The sequence below is a fragment of the Microcaecilia unicolor genome, chromosome 9, assembly GCF_901765095.1.
Source record: "Microcaecilia unicolor chromosome 9, aMicUni1.1, whole genome shotgun sequence".
Classification (NCBI taxonomy): domain Eukaryota; kingdom Metazoa; phylum Chordata; class Amphibia; order Gymnophiona; family Siphonopidae; genus Microcaecilia; species Microcaecilia unicolor.
Genome location: NC_044039.1, coordinates 228001555 through 228026726, shown reverse-complemented (window position 1 = coordinate 228026726; position 25172 = coordinate 228001555). Strand labels below are relative to the sequence as shown.

Sequence of the window (25172 nt, the reverse complement as noted above, 5' to 3'; positions counted from 1 at the left end):
GTATACTCTGGAGGAAAGGAGAAACGGGTGATATGTTACAGACATTCAAATATTTGAAAGGTATTAATCCGCAAACGAACCTTTTCCGGAGATGCGAAGGCGGTAGAACGAGAGGACATGAAATGAAATTGAAGGGGGGCAGACTCAAGAAAAATGTCAGAAAGTATTTTTTCATGGAGAGAGTAGTGGATGCTTGGAATGCCCTCCTGCGGGAGGTGGTGGAAATGAAAACGGTAACAGAATTCAAACATGCGTGGGATAAGCATAAAGAAATCCTTTGCAGAAGGAATGGATCCTCAGGCGCTTAGTTGAGATTGGGTGGCAGAGCCAGTGGTGGGAGGCGGGGCTGGTGTTTGGGAGGCAGGGATAGTGCTGGGCAGACTTATACGGTCTGTGCCAGAGCCGGTGGTGGGAGGCGGGGATAGTGCTGGGAAGACTTATATCAGTGATGGGCAACCTTTTGAGCTTGGTGTGTCAAAATTCGCCAAAAAACTGAGCATAACTCGGGTGGTGTGTCACTTCGAGAAAAAAAACCATAATTTCGCGATATTTATAGTTTAAATAACAAAAATGTATAATTGTAATATATAACTGTATTTAATAAACCAAAACCTAATTATTTAACTTACCTGCTTAGTGACTTCTTTGTTCATCTGTCAGTCGGTTTCTTTTGTTGGTCTTGATATTATTTAACTTGTGTGGGGTGCCGTGAACTAAGATAAGTGAGGGGGAGGGGGAATTCTTTAACTAATCTGCCTATTAGTGACTTTTTTGTTGCTGAATTTCATTGGCTAAATCTTCAATTGAAGGTTGGTATTTTGTACACTTCAAGCCCAAGCAAGCGCTACTAACTTCATCTTTCAATCTGTTTCTTTGTTGGTTTTGATATTATTTAACGCTGAGAATAAGGTTTCACAAAAGTACGTAGAGGGAAAAATTGTGAGTAAAGCCATTGCTATATTTTTCAGGGTGCTAAAAGTGTCTGGTAATCGGATCCAGGCACTCCAAATTTCCTGGTAACTCAGATATTCTTTTAATAATTGCATCTTTATTCTGCATATCGTGAAATAGAACTGGTGCACATCTTAGGAGAGTTTCTTTAATAAATCCTCCCTCCCTGAGTGCTTTTCCATGCTGAGCTATGGAGTGAGCAATGCTCAAACTTGCAGATGTTAAATTTGTAGAACCTTTTACAAATGTAAGGATGGAATTAGATTGGCTCTTATAAAAGTGTAGCTGCCTGGAAATGTATTCCTTCCTTTCATCCTCACTTTTTTTCAAGAGCTGGGAATGATTAGTTTCAAAATGTCTATTTATATTCCACGTTCTGCTTACTACCGTTTCAGTACATAGAACGCAAAATGATCTGCCATTTTTTTTCTATAATGCCATACATCTCGGTCCATATCTCTTGAAAGGGTCGGCACTGCTACTACCATTTCCTTTACTTAACCTTGGTTTTTTATTTTTTGGGTTCTCCATCAGGGGGGCAGTGACAGAAGATAGAATTATAGATAGCCTGTTAGCCCTGCAGGCAATTAGGGGTTAACTAGCCTGTTAGCCCTGCAGGCAATTAGGGGTTAACTAGCCTAACTGACCACCTTATGTAAATTAAGTTGGCTGCCGCTATTTCTAATGGCGGGAAACGGCACCCATAGCACATGCCCTCGCCTCTCCCAGCCTCCCCCTCACCTATCTCAGTAATGATGGTCAATTAGAAATACATGACACCCCAGAACAGTAGATTGGATGATGGTTGCTGTGGTTATGTGGTTGCTGGTAATGGCGATCACAGGGCCCTCAGAGATGCGTCCCCCATGGCATTCCGCTGCTCTCTGCTCCGCCGGCCGGAAGTGAGGTCAAACGGCCGTGCAGGAGCCGGGGCAGAGGGAGCAGCAGGGAGGGAACGAGCGGAGGACTCAGAGGGAGCCAATAGGAGCGCACACGGGTAAACATGCACCGGGGGGGGGGGGGGTGATTTCGCCGGGGGGGGGGGAGGTCGCGCTGCACCTTGGGGGGGGCGCATCGGCGATCCGCCCGGGTGTCAGCAAGGAACACCGCTGCTTCTCTGTATGCGGCCACATGCGGCCGGGTGTCATCGAAAATGGCTATGCGTGTCAGTACTGACACGCGTGTCATAGGTTCGCCATCAGGGACTTATATGGTCTGTGCCAGAGCTGGTGGTTGGGAGGTGGGGCTGGTGGTTGGGAGGCGGGGATAGTGCTAGCCAGGCTTATACGGTCTGTGCCCTGAAGAGCACAGGTGCAAATCAAAGTAGGGTATACACAAAAAGTAGCACATATGAGTTATCTTGTTGGGCAGACTGGATGGACCGTGCAGGTCTTTTTCTGCCGTCATCTACTATGTTACTATGGGACGACTTTCCTATGAGGAAAGGCTAAAGAAGCTAGTCTCTTCAGGTTGGAGAAGAGACAGCTGAGGGGAGATATGATACAGATCTATAAAATACTGCATGGAGTGAAACAGGTAGATGTGAATCACTTCTTTACTCTTTCCAAAAGAAGGGAAACACACAATAAAGTTACTAAATAATACAGTTAGAGCAAATCGGAGAAAATATTCCTTCACTTAAAATACAGGTAAGCTCTGACATTGTGTTGCTAGAGAATGTGGTAAACGCTTCTAGTGTAGCAGGGTTTAAAAAAAGATTTGGACAAGTTCCTAAAAGAAAAGTTTTATGCCATTATTAAGGTGGACTTGGGAAAATCCATTGCATATTTCTAGGATAAGTAACGTGAAATTTATTTTACTCTTTTGGAATCTTGCCAGGTACTTGTGACTTGGTTTGGCCTCTGTTGGAAACAAGATACTGGGCTTCATAGACTGCTTTTGTACTTATTATTGAGCTGTCACTTTGGAGGGGGAGGGGAACACACACACACACACTCCCTCTGGCCTTGGAACTTTGTGACTGAGGGCACAAATGTCTCCATCCCTCTGCTCAATCAGACCCAGAGCATAAAAATAGTCATACTGGGTCAGACCTATGGTCCACCTAACCCGGTGTCCTTCCTCCAAAAGTGGCCAATCCAGGTCACAAGTGTCAGCATTCGTTGTCTAGGTATGGTCCCGGGTCCAGTCCGTAGAGGCAGTGAGTTCTCAATAATGCACAATCCACACGGGTTTGGATTGAAAGTATATTATATTTGTATATATATAGGCTCACAGCACTTAGTGCAGATAAATATTGCAATGCTGTATCTGGGTGTGTGTTTAGATGAGTCATTTAGGAGGTTCAAGACAAATATATTCCACGTATTAGAAAAAAGGGAAAAAAGACTAAACGTCAGCCGGCGTGGCTAAACAGTAAGATAAAGGAAGTCATTAGAGCCAAAAAACAATCCTTCAGAAAGTGGAGAAGAGAACCAACTGAAAGTAACAGGATAGATCATAAGGAATGCCAAGCCAAATGCAAAGCGGAGATAAGGAGGGCAAAAAAGGACTTTGAGAAGAAATTAGCGTTGGAAGCAAAAATACATAGTAAAAATTTTTTTAGATACATTAAAAGCAGGAAACCGGCCAAAGAGTCGGTTGGGCCGCTGGACGAAAATGGTGTTAAAGGGGCGATCAGGGAGGACAAAGCCGTAGCGGAGAAATTAAATGAATTCTTTGCTTCGGTCTTCACCGAGGAGGATTTGGGGGGGACACCGGTGCCGGAAAGAATATTTGAAGCGGGGGAGTCGGAGAAACTAAACGAATTCTCTGTAACCTTGGAGGATGTAATGGGTCAGTTCAGCAAGCTGAAGAGTAGTAAATCACCGGGACCTGATGGTATTCATCCCAGAGTATTAATAGAACTAAAAAATGAACTTGCGGAGCTACTGTTAGAAATATGCAATCTGTCCCTAAAATCGAGTGTAGTACCGGAAGACTGGAGGGTAGCCAATGTTACTCCGATTTTTAAGAAGGGTTCCAGAGGAGATCCGGGAAATTATAGACCGGTGAGTCTGACGTCGGTGCCGGGCAAGATGGTGGAGGCTATTATTAAGAATAAAATTGCAGAGCATATACAAAAACATGGACTGATGAGACAAAGTCAGCATGGATTTTGTTGGATTATTTGTAGTAAATAATTAGCAGATTTTTATACACACAGATTCAGCTTTAGAAATGTTAATTTCTTTTCTTCATCTCTCTCATACACCCCAGAATAATTCACTGCTGAGTCACTTTAAAGTTGAAGTAACAAAACATCTGTTTACTCACAGTTTGTAGTTAGATTATATTCAGACAGGCTTATATATACATAATACTATACATTTGGATTATCAGCTCTTTCCATGTGCTTAGATGGTAATGGATGCTCACACCACCATAGATCCTCAGCTTGGGAGAGATCATGAGCACCATGTGCTGTGCCTAACCCCCACAGGAAGTTGCATGGGTGTGACCTCTCTAGGTAATTCACATCAGAGGTCACAGAGTAATCACAGAGAAAAAATTGGTGACAGGCAATGCATGTAAAATACAATACATTATTCCAACAAACCCCTTCTCATGCATAACTGTCATGCAATTATTAATTCATACAAAGTCCAAGCTTTATTCGCAGATTCTCAAAACGTTCTCTGGGTAACGGTTTGGTCATGATGTCAGCTGTCATCTCACTGGTGTGACAATAGTGTAGACTGATGACCCCTTCTTTCGCCAGCTCTCGCACGTTGTGGTATTTCGTTTCGATGTGCTTGGTGCGTGACTGAACCTTGTCATTCTGTGACAGTCTGATGCAGCTCTGATTATCTTCCATTATCTGGATTGGTCTCTGTTCATCTATTCCAAAATCCAGCAAAAGTTTTTCAATCCACATCAGTTCTCTGCATGCTTCTGATACGGCCACATATTCAGCTTCTGTAGAAGACAGACTCACAATACTTTGTTTATGACTGGCCCAAGAAATTTGTACATTTCCATACATAAACACATATCCACTTGTGGATTATAATCAGAATGATCCCCTGCCCAATCTGAATCACAGTAACATATTAGTTTTGGATTACTATTGGCTGAAATCTTTAATTTACAATCAATGGTACCTTTTAAATACCTTACCATCCTTTTAACTGCAGTCCAATCTGATTTGGTAGGTGAGCTGACCCTTCTGCTCAAAATTCCTACTGCATTTGCTATATCAGCCCTGTATGTGGTAGTCAGATATAAAAGCTTACCTATGGCTGATCTATATTGGATGTTATCTGGTAAAGGTTCTCTTACTGTTTCATCCTTCAGAAATCAGTGATCATGGGAGTGCTTACAACTTGGGCATCTTGCATACCTAAACTTTCAATAAGCTCATTTATTTTTCTGCTTCTGGCTTAGAAGATAAGAACCATCATTTTGTTTCTCAATTTTCTATACCAAGATAGTATGACACATTACCAAGTTCTTTTATCTCAACATTCAGGTTTAAATATTTTACAATGTCCTTGTACTCTTGCTCACTTTCGCTTGCAATGAGCAGATCATCAACAAAAGCTAAAATGTATGCATATTGTCCATTTCTGCACCTAGTGTACAAACATTTATCTGCTTCACCTTGCTTAAATCCTAAATTTGTCAATATTTCATGCAATTTGTCATTCCAACATTTTGCACTTTGCTTTAATCCATAAAGACCTTTGTTTAATTTACACACTAGCTGTCTTTGTTTTGTATTTATGAAACCTGTTGGCTGTTCCATGTACAAGTCTTCAGTTATATCTCCATGAAGAAATGCTGTTTTCACATCAATGTGGTTGACTTGCATGCCTTTTGAGACTGCAATGCTCAGAAGTGTTCTAATTGTCGTGTGTTTCACTACAGGTGCAAACACTTCATCAAAATCTTCTCCATATTTTTGAAGATATCCCTTTGCGACTAATCTGGCTTTATACCTTTCCACTTTTCCTTGTGCATTCCTTTTTAACTTGAATACCCATTTGCATCCTATAGCTTTCTTGCCAGGAGGTAATTTTGTAAGAATCCAAGTATTATTTTTATCCAATGCATCAATTTCTTCTTGTGCTGCTTTGTGCCATTCGGCAGCTTCTTCTGCTGGCATTTTCTCAATCTCATCCCATGTTAAGGGCTCTTGAGCTTCTGCTGACTTTGTTAGGTAAGACAGTCTTGGGGGTGGAACACCTTTGTTTTCCCTGGATGAGCGTCTGACAACAGGTTGGTCCGACCTTTCTGCATCCTCTAAATCTGAGAGTCCTTCTCCAATTGATTCCCGTTCTCCAACTGTACTGTCTCCTGCGATGATCCTTTCTGTGTCTGCTTCCTCTGCCTGTTCCTCGTTAGATACAGATGAGTTGCTTTCAGACATCCGCCTTGATATGGCATTTATATACACTGGCATGTCTATTATGGTTCTAGTTTCATATTCTGGATGATAAGGCTCATCTGGGATAATCCAGCCTTTATCAACCCTTTTGTTTTCATCAAAATATGTAACATGTCTTATGCCAACAATGCCAGTTTTCAGATTCAAAATTCTATATCCTTTGTGTCCTGGAGCATAGCCAACTAAAATGCCCCTTTCTGTTGTGGAATCCAGCTTATGCCTTCTTTGCTTTGGTACATGAGCATATGCTGTACTTCCAAATGTTCTTATGTGTGACAGGTTTGGCTTCCTACCATGCCATGTCTCATGTGGTGTGCGCTCAGCGCCTTTAGTTGGCATGCTGTTTTGTAGGTACACTGCTGTGAGAATGGCTTCCCCCCATAGTCTTTTAGGGAGATTGCTATCTGACAGCATACATCTGGTCATTTCCACAAGTGACCTAAATTTTCTCTCTGCAACAGAATTTTGCTCTGGTGTATAAGCTACTGTTGTGATATGCTGAATGCCTTCTTGTTCTAGAAATGTGCGCATGCTTTGTGAAGTGAACTCACCACCATTGTCGGTCTGAAGAACCTTTGGTTTCTTTCAAATTTATTGCTCACCATGGCTACGTATTTCTTCAGCATGTCTGTGACTTGACTTTTTTCTTTCAGCAAATAGGCCACACAATATCTAGAGAAATCATCCAAGAATATTAGCACAAATCTGTTATTTCCCAATGATGGGATATTAAACGGTCCACATAAGTCACTGTGTATTAAGTCCAGTACTTTATTACTCCTATTTCCTGTGTATGCAGGAAATGAGGGTCTCACACCTTTTTGAGTAACACAGTCTATGCATTTCTCCATTTTACCAATATCTGCACTTATCTGAATGCCAGTGGCAAGTTGCTTACTGTAAAGATCCTGGATCACCTTAAAATCACGATGTCCCAGGCGGCGATGCCAGATTTCCAGACTACATTTACCATCATTCTTCCTTACTTGCGTCAGATGTGAGGCTTCACCTGAAATGCTCAGTTTATAAATATCATTATGCATAAAAGCTTCAGCATACACTTCATCATTTTTAGAGATTGTGCACTTACTGTTTTCAAAATGAATCACAAATCCCTTCTTATCTAATGTAGATACACTAAGCATATTGCAAACTGCTTGGGGAATATACAAGACATCACTTACAGGAATTTCTTTAACTTCATTAGACACTTTGCATTTTAAGAATCCAATGCCTTTTGCTTGGATCTGAGTAGTCCCTGCGTTTGCAGTTTTAAGAATACCTTCTTCTGGACACATTTCCTGAAAGAAATCCTTAGAATTGGTTAAATGGCATGTGCTCCCCGAATCCAAAATCCAAGTACTTTCATTTGAATTATTATTTACCATAGTCAAGGATTTTTCTGCCATTAGAAAGCTCTTATGTTTATTATTGTCCTTCATACATTTCCTGGTTGGAAAATTCTTTTGTTCCATTGGCTTAGGTGAGCTAGAGGGAGTGTTTTGTGTTTCCTTACACCATTTAGATACATGTCCCTCCTTTCCACATGAGTAGCAAATCAGCTTGCCCTTGGGTGGAGTTTTCCCATAGCTCCGCCTTCCTCTGTTCTTTGCCAAGAAATTTGTTTCATTTCTCTCTGACTGACTTTGAGAACACTTCTCCTCAGAATCATTAATTATGCATTCCTGCCTCAGTTTTGATGCTGCCTGTTCAAAAGATTGCCCTTCAATGGCTTCATTTACAGACCTAAAAACATCAAACTTCTTTGATAGTGAGGTAAAAAGAAATGCTCTTTTCAATGCATCACACATGGGAATTCCAGAAAGTTCTAACTTTTGAAACGAAGACATAAGATGCATAATGTGATCATTACACTTACTTTTATCCCTTAATTTGGTTTCATTCAACTCTGCCAACCAAATTGGTTGCTGTTTTGCATATGTAGTTGCATACATAGTTCTTAGTTTATATAAAATGTCCTTTGCTGTATCTTTTCCCTCCACCAATATGGCTTGTTTCTCTGAGAGAGCTTCCAAAAACATGCACTTCACATAATAGTTTGCATTGTCCCATTCAGCCATATTTTCAGCTGTTCTGTTTTGGTCTAAACATATATTTAATTTCTTTGCTTGAAGGAGACATCTGAATCTTAGTTCCCACTGCTGATAATTAAATTCAGTTAATTTAGGCACCTTGAGAGAGTGGAAAAATGGTGAATTTCCTCCCTCAGCCATTTTCTTAGCCTTCTGTCTGGTGTGTGGGGGGAGAGAGAGACAGACTGAATCTTTCTTTTAAACTTAAGAGAAAAAAGTGTGGCTTTTTTACTGCCTGGTAATATTTCTCCCTTTTTCAATTCCTGGCCCTGGGCCCATAACCCTTTTGTTGGATTATTTGTAGTAAATAATTAGCAGATTTTTATACACACAGATTCAGCTTTAGAAATGTTAATTTCTTTTCTTCATCTCTCTCATACACCCCAGAATAATTCACTGCTGAGTCACTTTAAAGTTGAAGTAACAAAACATCTGTTTACTCACAGTTTGTAGTTAGATTATATTCAGACAGGCTTATATATACATAATACTATACATTTGGATTATCAGCTCTTTCCATGTGCTTAGATGGTAATGGATGCTCACACCACCATAGATCCTCAGCTTGGGAGAGATCATGAGCACCATGTGCTGTGCCTAACCCCCACAGGAAGTTGCATGGGTGTGACCTCTCTAGGTAATTCACATCAGAGGTCACAGAGTAATCACAGAGAAAAAATTGGTGACAGGCAATGCATGTAAAATACAATACATTATTCCAACAGATTTAGTGAAGGGAAGTCTTGCCTCACCAATCTAATGCATTTTTTTGAGGGGGTAAGCAAACATGTGGACAATGGGGAGCCGGTTGATATTGTATATCTGGATTTTCAGAAGGCGTTTGACAAAGTGCCGCACGAAAGACTCCTGAAGAAATTGCAGAGTCATGGAATCGGAGGTAGGGTATTATTATGGATTAAGAACTGGTTGAAAGATAGGAAGCAGAGAGTAGGATTGCGTGGCCAGTATTCTCAGTGGAGGAGGGTAGTTAGTGGGGTCCCGCAGGGGTCTGTGCTGGGTCCGTTGCTTTTTAATGTATTTATAAATGACCTAGAGATGGGAATAACTAGTGAGGTAATTAAATTCGCCGATGACACAAAATTATTCAGGGTCGTCAAGTCGCAGGAGGAATGTGAACGATTACAGGAGGACCTTGCGAGCCTGGGAGATTGGGCGTGCAAGTGGCAGATGAAGTTCAATGTTGACAAGTGCAAAGTGATGCATGTGGGTAAGAGGAACCCGAATTATAGCTACGTCTTGCAAGGTTCCGCGTTAGGAGTTACGGATCAAGAAAGGGATCTGGGTGTCGTCGTCGATGATACGCTGAAACCTTCTGCTCAGTGTGCTGCTGCGGCTAGGAAAGCGAATAGAATGTTGGGTGTTATTAGGAAGGGTATGGAGTCCAGGTGTGCGGATGTTATAATGCCGTTGTATCGCTCCATGGTGCGACCGCACCTGGAGTATTGTGTTCAGTACTGGTCTCCGTATCTCAAAAAAGATATAGTAGAATTGGAAAAGGTACAGCGAAGGGCGACGAAAATGATAGTGGGGATGGGACGACTTTCCTATGAAGAGAGGCTGAGAAGGCTAGGGCTTTTTAGCTTGGAGAAGAGACGGCTGAGGGGAGATATGATAGAAGTGTATAAAATAATGAGTGGAATGGATCGGGTGGATGTGAAGCGACTGTTCACGCTATCCAAAAATACTAGGACTAGAGGGCATGAGTTGAAGCTACAGTGTGGTAAATTTAAAACGAATCGGAGAAAATATTTCTTCACCCAACGTGTAATTAGACTCTGGAATCCGTTGCCGGAGAACGTGGTACGGGCGGTTAGCTTGACGGAGTTTAAAAAGGGGTTAGATAGATTCCTAAAGGACAAGTCCATAGACCGCTATTAAATGGACTTGGAAAAATTCTGCATTTTTAGGTATAACTTGTCTGGAATGTTTTTACGTTTGGGGAGCGTGCCAGGTGCCCTTGACCTGGATTGGCCACTGTCGGTGACAGGATGCTGGGCTAGATGGACCTTTGGTCTTTCCCAGTATGGCACTACTTATGTACTTATGTACTTATTTAGTGAAAGGTAAAGATGGAGGGTGCAGAGAAAGAGAGAAGCCTTGGGATAGGGCTGAAGAAGAAGGGGGGAGCAGAGAAAGAAAAGAGAAAGCTAAGAAAGCAGAGCCATGTGCTCTGAGAGAGAAAGCCCAGCAGGCAGAGCCATGTGCTCTGATTTGTATACCTAACAGGAACAGAGAGGGATCAAATAACTTATTTCCTTCTCAGCCTTTTGTTTTCAGCTCTTTCCTTTGCAAACTCCAGTTTAATTTCCTGATGTAAGGAAGGTGAGCATTTTCACAGGTTTTAGTCTTTGAAGTCCCTAGTTTTGGAGCCTCTCTGTCTGGCTTTCATTATTCTCAGAGAGCCCTGCTCCCAGATACCCAGAGAGGACAAAGGTATGCTAATTAGGGGTACTTGTGAAAACAAAGGGCTAGCAGGCAGCTGGGCAACATTTGGTCCAACTGCCATCCTCAGGGCTTCCTGAGGGAGGGGGGAGTTATCAGAAGCTGGTTTCATATTAATCTAAGTATGTCCAACAATCCTGACAAGTACCTGGCCAAAACCCAAATAGTAGCAGCATTCCATGCTACCAATCCCAGGACAAGCAGTGGCTTCCACATATCTGCCTCAATAGCAGTCTATGGACTTTTTCTTCAGGAACGTTTTCAAACCTTTTTTAAACCCAGATATGTGAACCGCTGTTATCACTACTACTACTACTACTATTTAGCATTTCTATAGCGCTACAAGGCGTACGCAGCGCTGTACAAACATAGAAGAAAGACAGTCCCTGCTCAAAGAGCTTATAATCTAATAGACAAAAAATAAAGTAATCCAATCAATTAATGTGTACAGGAAGGAGGAGAGGAGGGTAGGTGGAGGCGAGTGGTTACGAGTCAAAAGCAATGTTAAAGAGGTGGGCTTTCAGTCTAGATTTAAAGGTGGCCAAGGATGGGTCAAGACGTAGGGGCTCAGGAACTTTATTCCAGGCGTAGGGTGCAGCGAGACAGAAGGCACGAAGTCTGGAGTTGGCAGTAATGGAGAAGGGAACAGATAAGGATTTATCCATGGAGCGGAGTGCACGGGAAGGGGTGTAGGGAAGGACGAGTTCCACAGCTTAACTATCCGTTGAGTGAAAATAATATTTCCTCCTATTGGTTTTCCATGTAACTTCATTAAGTGTCCCCCTAGTCTTTGAACTTTTTGAAAGAGTAAAAAAATCAATTCGCTTCTACTCGTTCTACACCATTAAAGGTTTTGTAGACCTCAATCATATCTCCCCTCAGCTGTCTCTTTTCCAAGCTGAAAAGCCCTAACCTCTTTAGCCTTTCCTTATATGAGAAGAGTTCCATCCCCTTTATCATTTTGGTTGCTTTTCTTTGAACCTTTTCTAATTTCACTATATATTTTTTGGGATACGGTGACTAGAATTGAACACAATACTCAAGGTGAAGTCGCACCATGGAGCAATAAAGGCATTAGCTTTCCTAATAATTCTTAGCATCCTGTTTGCTTTTTTGGCCGCCATCACACACTAGGCAGAAGATTTCAACGTATTGTCTACAGTAACACCTAGATCTTTTTCTTGGGTGCTGACTCTCAAGGCAGACCCTAGCATCAGGTAACTGTGACTTGTATTATTCTTCCCAATGTACATTACTTTGCATTGTCCTCATTAAATTTTATCTGCTGTTTGGATGCCCAGCCTTCCAGTTTCCTAAGGCTTTTTACTCCACAATTCACCCTCCTCCATTGATAAAAATAGCCATTTAATCCTACCCTTTGTTTTCTGTCCAATAACCAATTCCTAATCCACAGAAGGACGTTGTCTCCAATCCCATGACTTTTTAATTTTCTCGGGAATCTCTCATGTGGAACTTTATTTAGATTTTCTGAAAGCTTATCAACTGTCTCATTTTTATTCACATGGATAGGAGGCAGTGTTCTGTTGTGGATTAGCAATTCGTTATTGGACAGAAAAGGAGGGTGAATAGTGGGGTGCCACAGGGATCTGTACTGGGATCTGAGTTATTTGACATATTTGTAAATGATCTGGAAATCGTAACAACAAGTGAGGTGATTAATTTTGCAGATGAAATTAAACTATTCAATAACCTCACTTGTTGTTACAATTTCCAGATCATTTATACATATGTTAAATAGCACAATTTCCTGGAGGAAAGGTCTATAGTCTGTCGTTGAGATGGACATGGAGGATATAACTTCTTGCCCCGGGATTAGTAGCATGGAGTGTTGCTACTAATTGGGTTTCTGCAGGTACTTGTGACCTGGATTGGCTACTGTTGGAAGCAGGATATTGGGCTAGATGGACCATTGGTCTGACCCAAACGAACCTTTTCTGGAGACGTGAAGTGGTAGAACTAGAGGACATGAATTGAGGTTGAAGGGGGGCAGAGTCAGGAGTAATGTAAGGAAGTATTTTTTTCACAGAAAGGGTGGTAGATACGTGGAGTGCCCTCCCATGGAAGGTGGTGGAGATGAAAACAGTCATGGAATTCAAACATGAGTGGGATAAACACAAAGGAATCCTGTTTAGAAGGAATGAATCTACGGAATCTTAGCAGAGATTGGGTGGCAACACTGGTAATTGGAGAGTAAAACCAGTGCTGGGCAGACTTCTACGGTCTGAACCCTGATGGTTGCTGAATAGATATGGATGGGTTGGGTTTTAAATTTTAAGGGGCTTCAATGTTAGCTTCAGAACCTTTAGTACAGGAACAGTGCTGGGCAGACTTCTACGGTCTGTGCCCTGAGAAAGGCAAGGACAAATCAAACTCGGGTGTACATATAAAGTAGCACGTACCATGTAAAATGAGTTTCTCTTGTTGGGCAGACTGGATGGACTGTTCAGGTTTTTATCTGCCGTCATTTACTATGTTACTCAAACAGTCCTTGGCTCCAGTGGAAGCGTTAGTACCGGGACAAGCCCCCTATGGCGCCACTAGTGGTGACGAGATTCTAAGAAAGATTTATTTTGTTACCTAATAGTTTATTTATTTATTTTAGTATTTATATACTGCTTAGATCTAAGCAGTCATTTTAAGGTAGATGGAGTGGGAGGGGGTTTGAGAGCGAGGGGGATATGCTGAACTTGGGGTGTGGAGAGGAGTGCTGGACTAAGTGAGGGAGGGAGTGTTGTAGGAGAGCCTCAACTTATTCATGGGTCAGCAGCTTTGCCCATTTTTAATCCCAAAACTGCATTTTGGCTTATACATGAGACAGATTTATTATATGAGTATATGCGGTAAGCAATATGTGAAGCCTGGCACAATTAACTCATATTTCAATAAATCTGCTGCTGATCCAATAATCACAATCTGCAAAAAATACACTGTAAACTAGTGAGCCAAATATTAACTTCTGTTAGCCATGTTTGCAGCACAGCTCTTGGGGTTTTCAATTTCCGAGTTTCTGAAAATGGACTGTTAACATATTTTGCAATTTAATTTTGGCTTTCCTACATTTACACAATTCTTTCATAAGAGAAGCAGAGAGGTATGGTAGCTGTGTTAGTCAACTTTTAAAGATAATCAATAGAAATAAAACAAAATAAAACATATAAAAGAAAATAAGATGATACCTTTTTTATTGGACATAACTTAATACGTTTCTTGATTAGCTTTCGAAGGTTGCCCTTCGTCAGATTGGAAATAAGCAAAAGTTGGTAGATGACAGTATATATAAGTGAGGAACAAAAGAGGTCCAAAAATTTCCACAAAAGTCCAACACAGAAAAGAAACAGGTGGAAAAACAACTTCAAGGGATCAATCCAAGACAAGGGGTGAGATGCTCCAGAAAAACTTTATTAAGGACCCAACACGGTCCGTGTTTCGGTTTTTAAAAAAACCTTCATCAGGGGTCTATAAAATAACAACAAAGCACATATATAATTAAATAAAAAATAGATAAAAACAAATTGAATCAAATATATTACAACAAATTTTAAAAAACTTAATGTAATATTAAAAATATTAAAAATATATTGATCATTCCTAATATAAATCAAATTTTCTGACATAGAATCTGATATATTAACAAAATCAATACATATACTATTACTATACCATCAGACAAACAACCAAGAGGGCAAAAGGTAAATAGACTATATATAATTTAATTAGCATTATAGAAACCTATTTCCAATATAGACATATAATAAAATCCAATGAATCAATACATAATTATGTATGATATGTAGCATAACAGATTCCTTTAAATGAAAGAACTGATAATAGATATCATGTATTAAATAGAAAGCAATAACAGAAAGTCAACAGCAGAAAATTTCTACATATTAAATAGGAGTAAAAATAAGAATAAAGATAAGATTAGATATAAAATAAAATAAAATTAAACATACCAATCAGTAGTTGCACAAAGGATATACTGACAGACAATGGAGCTCATAAAATGTAGTCTCTTTTAAATATTTGTCTTATTTTTGTAATGTTTATTATTTTGCTGTTATCATGATATAAATCTTAATATTTAACAAGATTTTTTGAGCAACAACTATTTGAACTCTTATGATATTGGTCGTTAAACGTTTTGATATAATTTATTATCTTTTCAATATTTAATAATTCTTGTTATTCTTTTCATTCACAAAAATTTTTTATAGAGACTACATTTTATGAGCTCCATTGTCTGTCAGTATATCCTTTGTGCAACTACTGATTGGTATGTTTAATTTTATTTTATTTTATATCTAATCTTATCTTTATTCTTATTTTTACTCCTATTTAATATGTAGAAATTTTCTGCTGTTGACTTTCTGTTATTGCTTTCTATTTAATACATGATATCTATTATCAGTTCTTTCATTTAAAGGAATCTGTTATGCTACATATCATACATAATTATGTATTGATTCATTGGATTTTATTATATGTCTATATTGGAAATAGGTTTCTATAATGCTAATTAAATTATATATAGTCTATTTACCTTTTGCCCTCTTGGTTGTTTGTCTGATGGTATAGTAATAGTATATGTATTGATTTTGTTAATATATCAGATTCTATGTCAGAAAATTTGATTTATATTAGGAATGATCAATATATTTTTAATATTTTTAATATTACATTAAGTTTTTTAAAATTTGTTGTAATATATTTGATTCAATTTGTTTTTATCTATTTTTTATTTAATTATATATGTGCTTTGTTGTTATTTTATAGACCCCTGATGAAGGTTTTTTTAAAAACCGAAACACGGACCGTGTTGGGTCCTTAATAAAGTTTTTCTGGAGCATCTCACCCCTTGTCTTGGATTGATCCCTTGAAGTTGTTTTTCCACCTGTTCCTTTTCAGTATATATAAGTGAAACATCAAAAACATTTCACAGGACCCCACGGTCATTCACAAAGGAAAAATATTCAACTTTAAGTAATCTTTTACGTGCTCATCTTCCAATGTGGTATATATTTATTTATTTGTTGCATTTGTATCCCACATTTTCCCACCTCTTTGCAGGCTCAATGTGGCTTACAATACATCATGAATAGTGGAAATGAGAAGAGAATAGGCAGTTGGTATTACAGAAGGATTTTAGGTTACATGATAATGATAAAGCATAATAGTGAAATAACAAGAAAACATTTTAAGATAATTCTGGGTACATGTGGGGGATTTCACATGTGATGATCTTAGTGATATGTCTTGTTGAAGAAATGAGTCTTCAGTAGTTTGTGGAAGCTGGTTAGTTCGTAGATTGTTTTTAGGTTGCGCGGCAGCGCGTTCCAGAATTGTGTGCTCATATAGGAAAAGATTGATGCATGCATTAGTTTATATTTTAGACCTTTACAATTGGGGAAATGAAGATTAAGGAATGTGCGAGATGACGTTTTAGCATTCCTGGGTGGTAGGTCTATCAGGTCTGACATGTAGGCTGGGGCATCACCATGGATGATTTTGTGAACTAGTGTGCACACCTTGAACGTGATGCGTTCTTTGAGTGGGAGCCAGTGTAGTTTCTCTCGTAGGGGTTTAGCACTTTCATATTTTGATTTCCCAAATATGAGTCTAGCTGCAGTGTTCTGGGCTGTCTGGAGTTTTTTTGAGTATTTGCTCTTTGCAGCCAGCATAAAGTGCATTACAATAATCTAGACGACTGAGTACCAATGATTGAACCAAATTACGGAAGACAGTCCTTGGGAAGAATGGTCTTACTCTTTTTAATTTCCACATTGAGTGGAACATCTTTTTGGTTGTGTAATTTGTTCGAGTTGTGTTGAGAGATGAGTATTAGACATTGGGTTTTTTCTGCATTAAGTTTCAGCTGGAATGCACCTGCCCATGAATGCATGATTTGTAGACTTTGGTTGATGTTGTTTGAAATTTCCTTCAGTGTAAAAAATGCAACGAAGGCTGCTACATTGGAGAAACAAGTTAGATGCCAAAGAAGAGATTTTATTTACATAGACACCATATGAAAAATGCTAGTACCAATAAGGATGTTACCCCTGTGGGGCAGCACTTTACAAAACCAGAACACTGTACCAGTGATTTCATGGTAAGAATCCCGAAAAGGAACTTTAAAACAATACAGGAATGTAAGACCTTTGAGGTCAGAATGATTAAATATTTTGACACCCACCAGACAGGACTTAACAAAGATCTGGGTTTTCTAGCCCATTATAAACCATAAAATTGTACTGCTTTGTCACCCTCCTGTCTCCATGCATATCTCCCTGTCCCTCATCCACCCGACTCTTCCTGTCTCTCACCTATCCACCCTCATCCTGTTAGACTGTCACTGAAATGCGTTGATGTTTCACTTATATATACTGACATCTACCAACATTTGCTTATTTCCGATCTGATGAAGAAGGGCAACCTTTGAAAGCTAATCAAGAAATGTATTAAGTTATGTCCAATAAAAAAAGGTATCATCTTATTTTCTTTTCTATGTTTTATTTTGTTTTATTTCTGTTGATTACCTATAAGAAAAGCATAATTCAATTTATACTGACCAACGTTACAATTATAAACTAATTTGGATATTTGATGAATTTAGTTTTTTCTCTGATTTTCCATTTTTCCAACCTGCAGGTACTTGAATCTGAATCGATGTTATCGGATGAATTAGAATCCAAACCAGAGGTGAGAAGGTGTGACATGGCACAGTTGACAGGTCTTTGGTGGGGAAGTATGATCTTCTAAGTTTTCCTGTTTCCTCTCATTCATCTGTAGTACCTGAAGATTGGAAGGTGGCCATTTTAACACCAACTTTTTTTTAAAAAAGGATCTGGGGGTCATCTTGGAAATTAATGATCTTGAAATTGTAACAAGTAAGATGATTAAATCTGATGACACAAAATTATTTAAAGTTGTTAAAACACATGCAAACTGTAAAAAATTGCAGGAAGACCTTAGGAAATTGGAAGACAGGGCATCCAAATGGCAGATAAAATTTAGTGTGGACAAATGCAAAGTGATGTTCATTGGGAAGAATAATCCAAATCATGGTTACCTGATGATAGGGTCCACCTTAGAAGTCAGCCCCTAAGAAAAAGATCTAGGTGTCCCTTTGTTAGGAAATAAAGCTATTGAAAAAAAAAAAAGAAAGAAATTGCCTTTGCAGCTTGTTAAAAAAAAAAAAAAAATTCAACAACAACAAAAAACCAGGGGAATTGTCCTTTAATTGGGGATTTGCCTGTATTGCACCCAGAGAGAGCCAGGGAATGATGGACACGCTGGAGCCCCTTGCCAAGGCAGGCCCAAGCAAGCAGACAAGCCCATTCCCGCCTGCCACATGGTTAGGCATGCTGGCTGGCAGGCAGGCACTGAAGGTTTTGTAAGAGCTGACAGCTGCCGGCTCTATCTGCTCTTCATGCGATAGTCCGTTTCCGACTTCAGAAATGGCCCGGGGGGGGGGGGGGGGGGGGGGGTTAGGGGCCACCATAGCTGACACCTCTCCACCTTCCGCTGAAATCTTGGGACCCAGCAGTAATGGCAGCCTTTTTCCCATAGGCTATATTTTTCTCCTGATGCAGCTTCTCAGTAGCAGAAGAGTGCGCTATGCCCACTGGGATTTGGGGGGGATTGGGGGGGTCTTCTATTCCTGCCCCCCCCCCCCCTCTGATGCTACCCCTGGGGCTTTTTGGCTACAAGGCTTAACACAGAGATTTAAATAGGCCCTGCAGTTGGATTTTGGGTCCTCTCCCAGTGGTGGGATCTCACAGGGCCCAGTAGGGGCCTCATTTTGGGTTCCAAGCATCAAACATTGGATTCGAGGGCTTGGAAGGACCTGTCTCGGAGGTGGTGGGAGAGGACTTGGAGGCCTTCTCGGACTCTGTCCCCTGTGGATTGGATTCTGAAGATACTCCTCCTCTGGAAGCGGAGGAAGAGTGGTCCCATGTGATTCGGCTCTTTCGCCATCAGGAGCTTTCTTACCTAATTGACGAGGTCATGAGGGCTTTGGCTATGCTCAGGCCACCTGCTATGGACTCCTCTGAAGGGAACCCGCTGTTGGAGGGCCTCTCAGGGCCTCTGAAGCATTTCCTGCTCCATAAAGCCCTTATCCATATGATGGTGGCAGAGTAAGAGACCCCAGACGGCCCCCTCAAGGGTATTGATCGCCTCCAAATTTTTGTTTTTGTATAGCTGGAAAGGTATTGGGCACTCCTTAAAGTGGACACAATGGTTAACGTGGTCACAAAGGTGACCGGTGCCAGATCAGCGGGGCTGAGCCTTTGAGGAACTCCATGATAAGAAAGTGGAGCAACAGCTCTGATTGGCCTTTTTGGTGGGAGTTTCCAGTGTTCAGACCGCCATTTCCTTGTCATAAAGCAGATGAATCCATTACGAATGGGTTGTGTCCACCTACCAGCAGGGGGAGATAGAGAGCACTGAAAACCATAGTGCCTCTTGGCCAGCTAGCTCCATCTGCCTCTCAGTATTCTCTATCTCCCCAGCAGGGTTGGACGCAGCTTATTCAGCTCCTTCAAAAATTTGCCTGGGGTGGCTCCTGGGCTTTTGCCAGTTGTAGCAGGGGTGTTGTGGCTATTGCAGCTTCACTTTAAAGGCACATAGGTTAGCCCTTTCCATGCCTTACCCTTCCCCCTATGTGGATGCAGGCATATAGGTTTGCCCTGTCCCTGCCTTTCCCACTTTCCTGGACCTTCAGAGTTCCTCTGTAGCTGTTGCCTCTAACTTTCCTCGCAGCATTTAAAAAAAAAAAACGTGAATTACTTGTTAGCGCAGCGATTCTGAGGCTTCCTTCTGTCTGTGCAGCGTGACTGGAGCTCTGTGACTCGGTCTGGTGAGGTAAGAGAGTCTTGTAGCTCTTCAGGGGAGGGCCCGTGATTGGGACGTTTTGGCGCGAATCTGCCATTTTGAAAATTTCCGCCGTTTTCAGCGATGGCTGCGAAGGTTGTTAAGCGCTGTTCATGTTGTGGCAAGCGCAGATCCGCAGCGGGGCTCTGTAAATTGTGCTCTTCAGATGTCAGGGCCGACCCGAGCATGGCGAGTGAGGTTTCTTCCCGCTCGGTGGAGCTGGCAGCGGGCGCCATCTTGGATGTGCCGCATGGCTCGACCCCCGCAGGAGCGGAGGGGTCTGAGGCCGGAGGGGAGCCTCAGATGGAGGCTACCAGAGGAGCTGCTTACCACGGATTGGAACCGGGAGGCCAGGGTGAGCCTTTCTCCCCTGAGTTTGTGTTGTTTTTACATAAAGCGTTCATGTTAAAAAGAGCTCTGCCGCAGATGTCTGACTCTGCGTTGCTACCTGGTTCCCCTCCGGTGGAGACTGGCCCGGGATTGCCATCAGGCGTTTTTTTCCCCCAGACAGTTGGTCTCAAGACAAGCGTAGAAGGGTAAATTCCCCTTCAGAGAGTGGCGCACCCCCCTTCCCCCCCCCCCCCCCTCCGTGGTCGGCTGGGGGGATTCTGAGGGGTCTGGCAGGCCTTCGTGGTCCGAAGAGCCAGAGGAAGGTGTAGGATTGCCACTGGATCCAGATGATCCCACTGCGAGGAGCTGCCAGCGCTTATTTCTGATGCCATACAGGCTCTCTCTATTGAAGATCCTGTGATAGGCGAAGCCTCCTCTGGTAATCCGAGGATGGCAAGTACTAAGAAGCCTGCTCTAGCCTTTCCTTTGTATGACTCCATCCAAGAGCTTATTTTGGTTCAGTGGGCTGACCCTGAAGGGCCTTTGAAAGTTGCCAGGGCACTGGGGCACTTATACCCTCTCAGTGAGGAGCACTTGGCACGCTTGGCCGTGCCTAAAGTGGATGCCCTAGTCACGGCTGTGTCGAAAAAGACTACCCTCCCAGTAGAGGGAGGGGTCGCCCTGAAGGACATGCAGGACCGACGTCTGGAATCAGCAAACGGTCCTTTGAGATTTCAGGCCTAGCCTTACGGGCATCTGTGTGCAGTTGTTATGCTGCTCGAGCCTGCCTTGCTTGGTTACAACAGGCAGTGGAACAGCCCGGGGATGGAGCGGAGCCCCTTGCGGAGGTGGCACCGTGGATGGAGTTGGCCTTCTCATTTTTGTCTGACGCCCTCTATGATCTGAGCCCTGGTCAGAGCTCTGGCTCTGGCTCTGGCTAAACAGATGGTTGTGGCGGTGGCTGCTCGCCGCCTTCTATGGCTATGGCATTGGGCGGCTGACATGGCCTCTAAGCAAAGGTTGGTGAAATTGCCCTTCCAGGGCCTTCTCCTGTTTGGTGAGGAGTTGGAAAAAATTGTTAAAGGCCTGGGGGAAACTAAACCCCAGCGCTTACCCGAAGATAGGCCGCAGCCTTCTTCCAAGGGTCAGGCGGTTCCCTCCTCTTCCAGACCTCGCTTCCATGAAGCTAGAAGGTACCGCCCGGGGCGTTCTGCTGGGTTTACTTCACGTGCCCGCTTGCAGCAGAGGAACTCCTTTCGCTCGGACAAACGTTCCGCAGCGGCCGGCTCAAGGCCTGGAGTTCATGGGCGACCCTCTCAATGGTGGTGCGCCGGCCCACTGCTCGATTCCTGCAGTTGGAGGACGTCTTTCCCTCTTTCTTGAGGAATGGGTCAAGATTACCTCAGATCAGTGGGTTTTGAACCTGATCAGAGATGGCTACAGATTAGAATTCAATGCCCCGGTGAGAGACGTGTTTGTGGAGTCCCGATGTGGCTCTGCCGTCAAACGGGCGGTGGTAGAGCAGTCCTTGCAAGGCTTGTTGCACCTCGTGGCGGTGGTCCCTGTGCCTCCCACCAAGATTGGCTACGGTTGTTACTCCATTTACTTTGTGGTGCTGCGAAACGGTGGGTCTTTTCGGCCCATACTCGACTTAAAGGAAGTCAACAAGTCACTAAGAGTGCGGCATTATTGCATGGAAACCCTGCACTCCATCATTGCGGCAGTATAGCCAGGAGAGTTTCTCACGTCTCTGGACCTGAAAGAAGCTTACTTTCACATTCCTATTTGGCCCCCGCACCACCGGTTTCTCCGGTTTGCGATGTTGGGAAAACATTTCCAGTTTTCGGGCCTTGCCTTTTGGCCTCGCCACAGCTCCCTGAACCTTTTCCAAGGTAATGGTGGTAGTAGCTGCCTTTCTCAGGCAAGAGGGTATCCGGGTTCACCCGTACCTCGACGACTGGCTCATCAGAGCGGACTCTGCAGAAGAGAGTCATCATGTAACAGCCAGAGTGGTCTCAGTACTTCAATCTCTGGGCTGGGTCGTCAATATACCCAAACGTCACCTGACCCCCCCCCCCCCCTCAATCTCTAGAATATTTGGGGGTCCGGTTCGACACAGCCTCGGGGTTTGTCTTTCTACCCGAGCAAAGGTGGTGCAAGCTTCAGAACCAGGTCCGTCTGCTCCTGAGGATGCCTCGCCCGCAAGCTTGGGACATAGTCCAGCTGTTGGGGTCGATGACGGCCACCTTGGAAGTGGTGCCATGGGCGAGAGCGCACCTGAGACCTCTGCAGTGTTCCCTGCTTCAACGATGGTCTCCAATATCTCAGGATTACCAGTGCAGACTCAAGTGGCTCCCTGCGGGCCGGCTTAGTATGGAGTGGTGGCTCTCAGACAGCATGATGCGCCGAGGAATGCCGCTAGCGCTTCCCGATTGGTGCCTGGTGGTAACAGATGCCAGCCTGCAGGGCTGGGGGCACATTGCAGGGAAGGCATGCCCAGGGTCTCTTGACACCCGAGGAGTCGGAGTGGTCCATCAATCACTTGGAGTTGAAAGCGATATTCCAGGCGCTTCTGGCCTTTCACATGACCCTGGAGGGACTGGCTGTCAGAGTTCTGTCGGACAATACGACAGCAGTGGCCTACATAAATCGACAAGGTGGCACTCAGTGCAGGGCACTGGCTGCGCAGGCCGCGCAAATTTGTCACTGGGCCGAGCTACATCTGCAGTTTCCATATCATCAAGCTGATCAATCCATAGACTGGTGGGTTGTGTCCATCTACCAGCAGGTGGAGATAGAGAGCAAACTTTTGCCTCCCTATATGTGGTCATGTGCTGCCGGAAACTCTTCAGTATGTTCTCTATCTCAGCAGGTGGTGGTCACACACAGCAGCAGCTCTGGCTAGGCCTCCAAGCCTAATTTTTAGGTTTTGTTGAGTGCCTGGGGTTGAGGGCTCTTTTGAGCAAGTGCAAACCTGGTGGTACCAGGTCCCTCCTTTTCTCCCCCCTCCCGCTGGCTCCGTTAAAAAAAAAAAAAAAAGAAAAAAAAGTTTTGAACGTCATTAAAGGCGTTTATTTCGACGTTTATTTAAGCGTCTATTGCAGCTACTCACTGGGACACCAGGTCGTTACAACTCGGAGCGGACAGCAGGTAATTTTTACCTTTTTATAGCGGGCAGGGGGTTCCCCGATTCTTCTCCTTGTGGCAGATGGCGTCGGAGGGCGAGGGCGCAAAGGGTCGCTCCCCGGGTCGCTTGAGCGCTTCTAGAGGGGATGCGGGGGTCTTCAAGCCTGATTCGCCCTTGTTGGGTGACAGTTTCATGACCGATGAATGTCCCGGTCCTTCCTCCGACGTGGCGGTTTTTCCCGCCATAAACGCCCAGCCCCCGCTCCTCGCCTCCGCCATCTTGGCCGGCCACGCGGCTCGGACGGCTTCTTCTTGGGCCGCCCTTGAGGTTGGAGACATTAATGCCATGAACGCCCTTAATTTGGGCGACGGCACAGAAGCGGCTAAAGTTAAGAGCCGTTCTTCCCGCGCGGCTCCTTCGCGGAGTTTCGCGCCGGACGCCATTTTGGATGCGCAGCATGTCTCTCCCCCGCTATTGCGAGCGCCGGTTGAGGGTGCGTCTAGGGCTGTTGCCCAGACTGCGGAAGTGCACAGTCTGGGGGGTTTCTCCCCCGAGTTTGTTTTGCTGCTGCATCAGGCCTTCCTCATGCACAACGCTGCCCCTGCTCCCTCGTCTGGTAAAGAGGTTGAGGTTCCCAGAGGTAAACGCCCTCGGGTTGATTCCCAGGCCTTGGAGGAATTTGTCTCCTCCGATGTAGATGAGGGCAGCGTGTCTGAGGTCTCCCAACGGTCCTTTGCGGATTCCTTGGAGGAGACGGATCCCCGCTTGGATGGAGCGGATGACCCCTCTGCAGCGCGGCTTTTTAGCCCAGAGGATTTGCCCAACCTGCTGTTACAGGCCATGGACACTTTGAAGATTTCCTCTCCGGAGGACGTCTCTCCCTCAGCCCCTGTTGGCTCTGCCATTATGCTGGGGACGAAGCGCCCGCCTAGAACCTTCCACGTGCATGATGCCATGCACACCTTAATTTCGGCTCAATGGGATGTCCCAGAAGCGAGCCTTAAAGTGGCTAGGGCTATGTCCCGCCTCTATCCTTTGGCTGTGAGTGAACGTGAGGCCTTTCTGTGGCCTACCGTGGATTCTTTAATCACTGCGGTGACTAAGAAAACGGCGTTGCCGGTGGAAGGTGGCACGGCCCTAAAGGACGCCCAAGACAGAAGATTGGAGGCGGCCTTAAGGTCGTCCTTTGAGGCGGCTGCTTTAAGTTTGCAGGCCTCAGTTTGCGGCTCCTATGTGGCCAGGGCGTGCCTGACTATGGTGCAGCGGGCTTCCCCCTCGGATCATTCCTTGAGGGTTGATTGGCCGGCCCTGGAATCGGGCTTAGCCTATTTGGCAGACTTGCTGTATGATGTCTTGAGGGCCTCAGCGAAAGGCATGGCTCAGACAATCTCTGCGCGGCGGTGGCTTTGGCTGAAACGTTGGTCTGCTGACCACGCCTCTAAATCCCGCCTGGCTAGGTTGCCTTTTAAAGGCAAGCTGCTCTTTGGGGTCGAGCTGGACAAAATCGTGACCGATCTCGGCACGTCTAAGGGCAAGAAATTACCAGAGGTCAGGGCTCGGGCTAATACTCGTCCCGGTACCTCCAGAGGACGGTTGCAGGAAGCCCGTCGGTACCGCCCGGGCAAGTCGGGTTCCTCTGCCCCCTCTTCCTTCAAGAGGAATTTCTCCCCCAAGCAGCATTCCTTTCGCAGAGACCGCCGTCCCGGAGGTGCTCCCTCCGGTCCTCCCCCAGGGTCTCGTACCCAATGACGGGGTCTTGGTCCACGCCCCAGTGCAGATTGGAGGACGGCTGTCCTCGTTTCTGGGCGAGTGGACCACAATAACTTCAGACGCGTGGGTGCTGGAAGTCATCAGAGACGGCTACAAACTAGAGTTCTGCCGACCCTTAAAAGACGGGTTTGTACTCTCTCCCTGCAAGTCTCCG

The 25172-nt window shown here is 43.9% G+C and overlaps 1 protein-coding gene across 1 annotated transcript in view; it reads left to right on the top strand.

Moving 5' to 3' along the window:
• The window catches only part of ZNF410 (zinc finger protein 410), a 225783-nt gene that overhangs the window by 9898 nt on the left and 190713 nt on the right, over nucleotides 1-25172 (top strand). The window contains exon 2 of the mRNA XM_030214204.1: nucleotides 17566-17616. Coding sequence (XP_030070064.1) covers nucleotides 17584-17616 — 33 coding nt within the window. The 5' untranslated portion in view covers nucleotides 17566-17583. The remainder of the gene's footprint in view (nucleotides 1-17565; nucleotides 17617-25172) is intronic.